This window comes from Pistacia vera, unplaced genomic scaffold, assembly GCF_008641045.1.
Source record: "Pistacia vera cultivar Batoury unplaced genomic scaffold, PisVer_v2 Contig552, whole genome shotgun sequence".
NCBI classification, from domain to species: Eukaryota; Viridiplantae; Streptophyta; class Magnoliopsida; order Sapindales; family Anacardiaceae; genus Pistacia; species Pistacia vera.
The window spans coordinates 60334-69745 of NW_022196393.1; the positions used below are offsets into that span (position 1 = coordinate 60334).

Below are 9412 nucleotides of genomic sequence, written 5' to 3' on the forward strand. Positions count from 1 at the left end.
TGATCTCTACTCATTCTAGCCGATCGGACTCGGTTATGCATGGATTCGGAACCCTTGGCCATGTGAGTGTATAATCTCTCTCTCGGGTACTCGGGTATAGCCCTCATCCGCATGCACTCTCACGGGCTACACCACTTCTCTATCTCATATTCATGCCGCTCTCTCAATGCGGTGTACATGCGGGAATACTCTACCCATTACTCACGGGTTCCCCATCGCATAACCTACCCATTACTCACGGGTTCCCCATCGCATAACCTACTCTATTCTCTTTTCTCTTCGTTCTCCAGTGCTCATACTCCCTTTCTCTCTCTTTACTCTTAAAGTACCTTATACTTACATTCTCTACTATGTCTCAAGCTACTTCTTAAGTGTATAAACAAATGTGTATGGATAGCTCATGCTCACTAATACACTAATGAATTGCCAAATACAAGATTTCCTCAAAACAGTCATTCTGTACAAGCCACACTAAAAAGGCCATAACTTGCGTTATACACCTCTTATTACTACGATTTTAGTCTCGTTTTAAAGCTTAGAAACAGGGCTATAACTTCTATGTTTTGGTCTCAGCCCAGTTCAATACGTAAGATGCCCAAAAATTTACTTAGAAAGTCACGGCAGTGACAGGGCAGATTTCACTTAGGCATTTTATCAAACAACTTAGGCATTTCATCAAACAACTCATGTGCATAAAAACACTCTACTAAAATTACTACTATACTTCATTCTCTAGCCATCCAAAATGGGGAAAAACTCCCTCAAATTCTCATAATCCCTGTCAAGAAAAGCACTTCCAAAAAGTTCACACAACATCTCTCAAACTTCATCTCTAATTTCATTTCTCATCACACATCAAAAACACTTCTCATAATACATATTCATCTCAACTCAATTCTCAACAACATAACATACTTATACAATGATACATCTCTACTCAATCTCTAAATCTCTACTCAAAAGCTTATTCAAAACTCAAGTTGGTTGGATTTACTTACCTTGTGAGGGAATAGCTTCTCTAACACTTTTCCTTTCCTTTGGTAGCTTGATTTGTCTCTACAACTTTAAACAACAACAACATCAACAACATAAGACTTTAACCAAAACATACTAAAACTCTCATCTAAAGCAAGAATCCTTACCTAAGGATGCTTTAGATTAAAAATCTACTCAAAACTACTCAAAAAGTCCTTGGAAATCTTGGAAGATTGGATGGAGAAAATGAGAGAACTTAGGCAAATGGAAGAGGCGGTGGAATGGATAGACTAAAGGGTTTCTCTACACTTAACTCTTTTTAGCTCATATTATAAGCATCATTTCCCATTTTGCCCTTGCCCTTCCTTAGAAATTCCATCTATATCCTTTGATTTTTTTCAAATACACCCCCATCCAAACACAATCTCTACTAAATTTTCTTTCATTTTACTCCCCACTTTTCCTACTAATTAGGGGTAGAATGGTCATTGTACCCCAAAGGAAGAATTCTCTAGAAAACTCAAGAAACTTTTTATTAGGCTCGTCGCCGCGGCGAAGCACTTTCCGTCGCCCTGGCGAGACAGGGTAGAACCTACCCGTGGATGCAACTCCTCCTCGCCGCGGCGAAGCTTCTTCTTCGCCCCGGCGAAGATTGGATTTCCAAACTTCACCAAAACTCAACCAATTTCAAGGCAACCATTCAATCAACTCAACATACCAACTAACCATGACAACAAACAAACTCAATTGAAGCTGAAACAGTAAACTTTTAACTAATACAGCAAATCTTAAGTACGTACCTCAAGTGGGATATTACATTGATGACTACTATCTGCCATCTCATCACACAACTTCTCTTTACCACTTGCCGATTAATTATTTCTCAACAGTTCCTTTTGATAGTCCAACAAAGACCTCCCATCTTTAAGAAAAATATTAGCAGCAGGCCTATGCTTTTTGCTACCCACATGGGCTTTAAAATCACTAATTGTAAGCATCTTATTGCAACATTTACACTTGATCCCTGTACTACATATCCACCCTTCACCCACATTCCCATTATAACACACGAATTCCCTTGGCGTTACCACTTTCTTTTCAATCAACTTAGACAATACAACTCTAAGATTAAACATTGAAGTTCCAGGAATCACCTGCACGCGGGCTGGCTTCTTTTTCTTTTGAACCTCTCTCAATTTCTTCAATGCTTTCAACGGTTTCCCTCTTCTGGGTTCCTCTAAATTTTTTGACTTCTCCATCTTCCTCTTTTTCCTTGACCGTAAAGCATCAGAAGATTCAGTACAAGACTCTTTAGACTTTGTATTTTGATAAGAAAAAACAACTTCTTTAAGAACTCCTTCATCCATGCAAGCCTTGCACTTTATTTTAAGCGAGTTATAAACTTTCACTCTCCATGACTTTTGTTTTAATTTTTTTTTTTTTTTAATTTAAACTATAGATGGGCGTCCATTTTAGGTGGATGCCCGTCTATTGAGTATGGACGGCCGTCTATTGAATATGGATGAGAGTCTATGATTTTTGCTTTCAATTTTTTTTTTAATTTAAACTATGGACGAGCGTCCATTATAGGTGGACGCCCATCCATGGTAAATAGACTCCCGTCCATATAATATGGACAAAGGTCTATTGTTATTTTCGCATAGACGAAAGTCCATTTAAAATGAACGATCGTTCAATAATTGATGGACGATCGTTCATTCGTAAAATATTTGTTAATGTGTTACGTGACTCGTTTAACTCAGCTGACACGTCGTTTGGTGCAAAATTTCGATGTAAAGTATTGATGTCCATAGCATTATTGTTGTTATATATATATATATTTGAAGACATCCTTTTGTGGCTTGTGGGACGCCCAAATCATGGGCACAAAGTTAAATCAATTTAATTAATTCGCTAAATATTGTAGCAGGAGTACCAGGAATGGGCCAAATGGCAGAAGAAGCCTCCCAGTCAGCCACCCGGGTAGACTTTTTACAAACACTCGCCTTCCTGCCAAATATTCACAACAAAAACTGAATAAAATTAAACTATTTCAGATTATTTACTTTCAGAGGACTACACAATCGATCTCAGTAGTTACCTCCCTTTAGGTTTGTTCTTATTTATTCTGAACCGATACATGTTTTACCAGATTCTTCATAATTATTTGTACAATCTATGTAATCATCCTCTGCAGCAGAAATGTTAGTGTTCAGGGCTAAATCATCACGTTCCTTGAGGGATGTTCCAAGGTTGTCAATGGCATCATCAAATTAACCTCTTCAAGTTCCTCAGGCTTTCTAAAACTTTTTAACGACTTTTGTGCACTTTCTGTTTCTAAGATTGCATTAATAGCAAGTTCTGTAGCGCGCTTACTGCATTGATTCTTCACAACTGATCCGCAAAGAATTTCATAGTCTGTGCCTTTGCGCAAGTCAACATTAACGTGTGCTGTGACATGTCGACTGACGAGAATGGTTACTGCTGAAAAAATTAACACTGACGCTTGTTTCTTTTAGATTTGCAACTGAGATGTTTTCAATAAGACAGTGATGTGATCCTTATAAAGATCATATGATCATACTGTTTAATTAGTACTCAGCCATTACTCTGATTTTGGTACATTCTTCTTGTTGAATTTCTTTTGTCTGATGAGTATGGTACAATTTCCCCCAATTTCATGTCATGTGTATGGGACATATGAGTGAATACTGATGCTGCAGGAACGAATTTACTTACGGAATAAGGTACAACTATAGGAATATCAAAATAACTATCCAACTCAAACTAACACAAGAGGTTTCCTATATAATCTTGAGAAGTTGCAATATCTACTTCATCGAATTTGCACAGCCACAGCCACAAATGACCAGAATTAAGTTGACTATACTTTATAATTGATATATGGGCTTCCATGGGTCCCCCAACTTCAAGATTCAAATAAAACAAGGAGGGCCTCTTCCCGGAGGTTGAAGGAAATAACCTGATTTGTACACTCACCTTTCATATTTTTCAAATTAGTTGTGTTCATTAATTGGATGAAATAAATTACGTCCTTGAAGTTGAAGTTTCGCAATTGAGCAGTTTTACAAATCTGCCCTTAAATGCATGTGTTATTATTATTTTTTAGTTTTTATTGTAAAAATATATATTTCCTGTACTTATATACATATATCATTAGTTAACAAGGCCTATGGTAGATTGTTATTATTTTTGATAAGGTTAGAAAACTTGAAGTAGCTTTCATATACAGGTACAGCTATGGAATGCATAACCCCGCCCTAAAAGAAGAGTAAATTAAATAACTTTTGAAATAAAGAATAAAGTAATTTAACATTTTGAAACAAATTTAATGTGACAGTAACAACTGAACCAGTAATTACACATTGACTTTGGAGGTGATTGAACATGAGGACACATATGCTTGCTAATTTCAAGCTAATTGAACATGATAAGTGATAACACATGAAAATCAACTTCTCTCCAACACTTCCAAGCTCCAATTCTTTCTAATTAATTAAGGTTTAGTCTCTCCAAAGTAGCTTTGCTTGTTTTTCAAACTGCCACCTTCAAAAACGACTTGGTTATTCTAAGAATCTTGCCCAAGGATTCAAATTCGCCGCCCAATAAGAATCCATATTTGACTTTTCCTGAATGTCGGCCACTGGTGGTCCACTGTAAAACTATGTTCACAAGCCCCAAGGGACATTGAGTCAACAATTTATTAGTTTATTTTAGATTGTGAATAAGTTTTATCTCTCAATCATTTTTTACAAACTTTTTTTTTTTTTTTTTTGGTAAAGGCAATATGGTAATTCGTAATCGGTCAAATAAGACTTATTGTTACACAGACGAAACTCATTATAAACTATTATATTACGTTTAGAGAAGAAAATTAATGAAAAAGATTTATCAACTTAGTATTCCTAATCATATTTTGTTGGGTGCAGATAGAAGAAGTTGTATAATGAGTTTCATCCCATATTGTGGAGTAGATTTAAGAAACTGAAAAGTGAGGCAATTGGTTGAATAGTATTTGAGAAAACAACAAATGTAGAAGCATTTATAACTAAATCAGAAATTGACTGTCAATAATTTAGAAGGAATTTTGACTATACAATTCCAAGTCTACAAGAAATGTTAGCAAGACATATTGGAAAAAGATTTGATTTGATTTGATTGTCAATATATTAACAAGAATTGTGAACCGGATATCTGTCCAATTGATTATGAGAAAAACATGACAGCGCGCACGTCATCCATAATATATATATATATATATATTTTTTTTTTTTTTTTTTTTTTTTAACTTATGCCAAAAAAACCTGGTGGGATGGAACCCAACCCACATGTCTAATGATATTTCAGGAGGGACTGAAACCTGCACCGTCATAATTTGGTAACTACATTTCTTATATTACTAGTCTGCTGACTCTACATACTTGAGAGCAGAGGCACAATTCAGAGGAGAATTCAAAGAGCACCCTCAGAATCATGCAAATCCCTTCAAATTAGGGCGCAATACTTTATTTTGTTGTTTGCCAGTATGCTTCAAAATGAACACAAAACTAGTAAAAGAAAGAACAATATAATAATGTGAGATGTGTCTTCACGTTTGATCTTAATTCAAACAACGATATTTGTTTGTAAATTTTTAAGTTTTCGCAACTTTCAAAAGATTTTATATATATTAGCGGCACATATTTGTTTAACAAAAGATTGACATATCCATTAAACACGATTTACAGGCAATTCATCATTGATTGAATATATGTATTTTTGTTCTATATTTATTGAAAAAAAAAAGTTTAGCGTATTTTATAAGATTAGTATATCAATGACGTATATATTTGTTTAATGAAAAATTGTCATATCATTATACACAATTTATATGTAACTCATCATTGACTGAATGAATATATTTTCGTTATATTTTATTGAAAAAAAAGTTTATCATATTCAGTAAGATTAATATATCAAGTTATTCATCATTAGCTAAATGTATATACTTTGCATTGCATTGAGGATTTTATTATATTGTTGAAAAGAAAATTAGCTCATTAAACAATATTAAAATATCAAAATTTGTGACTTACAAGTAACTTATGAGTTATGTATTTCAGCTGTATTGCAGAGAGTTTTTTTTTTTTTTTTTTTTGGTTGAAAAGAAGATTAGAAAATTCAACACTCAAAAGGATAAGGACAGAAATGGCTCCCACCAAGTTAATTAACATAAGCATTTCCCTCAGTTTTGGGATTGTTAGCCAATTCAAGCACTCCAAAGTCAATTCCTACCACAACTTGTTAATTAACATCTCCTCACCACTATACCCTAAAATCCAATCTTCAAAGTTAACTGTTCCTTTCAACCCCCGATATTTTCTAGTTTTCCATATAAAGCTACAGGCCAGATCCCTGAGTTAGACCTGAGCTCAAGCCTTTACTAGAAGTAAGTCCATTTTTTCATTAACCCTTGAACATTATTCAGTCACAAACATGGATGTGGAAAGTGCTGCAGTAGAATCTCAGGCTCCAAAATTTGCTCTTCCGGTGGACTCCGAGCACAAGGCCACTGAATTCCGATTATTCTCAGTGGCAGCACCACACATGCGGGCATTTCATTTGTCATGGATATCTTTCTTTTGTTGTTTCGTCTCATCTTTTGCAGCTCCACCACTCCTTCCAATTATACGTGACAATCTCAACCTCACGGCCACTGACATTGGCAACGCTGGGATTGCATCTGTCACTGGTGCGGTCTTTGCCCGTCTCGCCATGGGAACTGCTTGCGATTTATTCGGACCTCGTCTTGCCTCCGCTTCCCTTATTCTCCTCACTGCACCTGCGGTTTATTTCACTTCTATTGCCTCTTCATCCATCTCCTTCCTTCTTGTACGTTTCTTCACAGGCTTCTCTCTAGCCACTTTTGTGTCAACTCAATTCTGGATGAGCTCCATGTTTTCTGCTCCGGTAGTCGGCACTGCAAACGGCGTTTCCGGCGGTTGGGGCAACCTTGGAGGCGGCGCAACACAGCTAATTATGCCACTAGTATTTGCTCTTATAGTCAACAGTGGCGCAGTCGAGTTTACAGCTTGGCGGATTGCGTTTTTCATCCCTGCCCTGTTTCAAATGCTATCCGCATTTGCAGTTCTTACCCTTGGCCAGGATTTGCCGGATGGGAACTTCAAGAAGCTACAGAAGTCCGGAGATAAAGAGAAAGATAAATTCTCAAAGGTCTTTTATCATGGGATTACGAATTACAGAGGGTGGATCTTGGCGTTGACTTACGGGTATTGTTTTGGAGTAGAGCTAACGATCGACAACATAATTGCAGAGTATTTTTATGATAGGTTCAATTTGAAACTCCACACAGCAGGTATAATTGCGGCAAGTTCTGGATTGGCGAATTTGTTCGCTCGACCTGGAGGAGGAATAATTTCAGATGCAGTGGCGAAGAGGTTTGGGATGAGAGGTAGGCTGTGGGCTTTGTGGGTGGTGCAGACATTGGGCGGGTTGTTCTGTATCCTTCTGGGACGGGTGGATTCTTTAAGTGCGTCCATTGTAGTGTTGATTGTCTTCTCTGTGTTTGTCCAAACTGCATGTGGACTTACATTTGGAGTGGTCCCTTTCGTCTCCCGAAGGTATGAATATTTCTGCCTATTCTTTAATTTTATTTTACCAAAAGCTCGCCATTGTTACTGTTTACTGCCTACTTTATGGTCATGACTTGTCGCCGAAGAGGAACAAAAACAACGTCGAAACAAGTCAAATAAAATAAATTTTGACTGCTAAAATGTCAAATAAAACGACCATCTGATACATATAGATACAAATACTAAAATTTTCAATTATTCATATACTGAAGTTGAGAAAATTTAATTCAATTGGGTGTTTAACAGACCTTAAGGATTAATTAAAGTACGTGTAAACTAGTCCAAACACTTCGATTACCAAAAAAAAAAGAAAAAAAAGGTTGAGAAAATTAAATTAAACTCTTCATTTTTAGTATTAACTAGATAAAAGGAGAATGCGGTTAAAAATCAAGTATACTCAAGAAGCCAATGAACCTTCCCATGGATGGTAAGATAAAAAATAGTAATAATTTCTATGATCCTGTCTACATATACGATATTTTATCCCTTATCATTTCAGTTAATTTATGATGAATTTAATGATATTTAAATAAGATGTTTATAAAACTAATTTAAAGATATCTTTATTAGCGAATTACTCCATATGTATACACTTATTTGTTAAGTGCTAAGTGATGGAAATACATCTGTTATCTACAAATTCGTTCAGGTCATTGGGTGTAATCTCGGGTATGACAGGAGGGGGTGGAAATGTGGGGGCAGTTCTAACTCAACTGATATTCTTCAAAGGATCCAAATACTCAAAAGAAACAGGGATAACTTTGATGGGTATTATGATAATATGCTGCACCCTTCCGATTATGTTAATTTACTTCCCCCAGTGGGGTGGAATGTTCTGTGGTCCTTCTCAAAACATTTCCTCCGAAGAAGACTACTACTTGTCTGAATGGAATTCACAAGAGAGAGAGAAGGGTTTGCATCAGGGAAGCTTGAAATTTGCTGAAAATTGCAGAGCAGAAAGAGGAAAAGTAAAAGGACTCAACTCTGATGAAGCTCAGTCTACAAATATCGAATAAAGAAATCTTCTACTTTGTTGTGTTTCTAACCACGGTTAATTATACTACAAGTGATAGTAAAATTCAATTGATTGCCGTCGCCTTACATTCCAGCAACGAGTGTGCATTGCATTGCAATAATAAAAAAAGAAGCATGAATTGACATGACCATATTTAAGACTTCAACAGCAATCACAACTTCCAAATTATATTACAAAATTGGCATTGAATATACTTGGAATTATCAAATTGATTCTATAATATCGTTGAATATTCCCCCCACCCAACGTCATGGTAGTAAAAGACTAAAGCACCCTTCCTATCCTTATTCACAGATTCACCCTGAACCACAGGCCCCATTTAGTTTCCCGCGTCCACTGTAATATTAAGAGGCCCTTGCAGATCAAATAATTCTTTGGGGGTGTTTGGTTGGAGGTTATATGGGATTACTAGGGTTAAGTTATTTTATATTACTTGATTACTATGTTTGGTTGTAAGTAATATAAGATACCGATAATTTTCAAATACCAATAGTGGTTATTATTGGTAATATTGGAGGTAATCTGATTACCTCAATTTTCTTAGGTATTCTAAGATTACCTGAGTTATCTTTTTTTGTTACAATTCTATTCCTTATTAATAAAATTTTAGCACAATAATGCCCTTATTTTTAAATTTATTTACATGAATATGGATTTTACTATTTCACCCCAATTAATTAACTTTTTGGACAAAATTACCCTTAAATTCAAAACAAATTGTAGCCCACCCAAGCCACCACCCCCACCG

General features: G+C 35.9%; 1 protein-coding gene across 1 annotated transcript; it reads left to right on the forward strand.

Moving 5' to 3' along the window:
- Positions 1-6286: 6286 nt before the first annotated feature.
- LOC116108082 (high affinity nitrate transporter 2.5-like) lies at positions 6287-8809 on the forward strand. The gene is made up of 2 exons (XM_031394370.1): positions 6287-7616; positions 8278-8809. Exons 1-2 carry the CDS (start codon positions 6472-6474, stop codon positions 8642-8644), a joined length of 1512 nt encoding a protein of 503 aa, XP_031250230.1. The 5' UTR covers positions 6287-6471; the 3' UTR covers positions 8645-8809.
- Positions 8810-9412: the final 603 nt, after the last annotated feature.

What these genes read in the sequence shown, in the direction of transcription:
- LOC116108082 (XM_031394370.1), top strand. Translation starts at nt 6,472, where the DNA reads ATGGATGTGGAAAGTGCTGCAGTAGAATCTCAGGCTCCAAAATTTGCT. An exon ending in GTCCCTTTCGTCTCCCGAAG is followed by an intron (nt 7,617 to 8,277) that starts GTATGAATATTT and finishes AAATTCGTTCAG; the next exon opens with GTCATTGGGTGTAATCTCGG.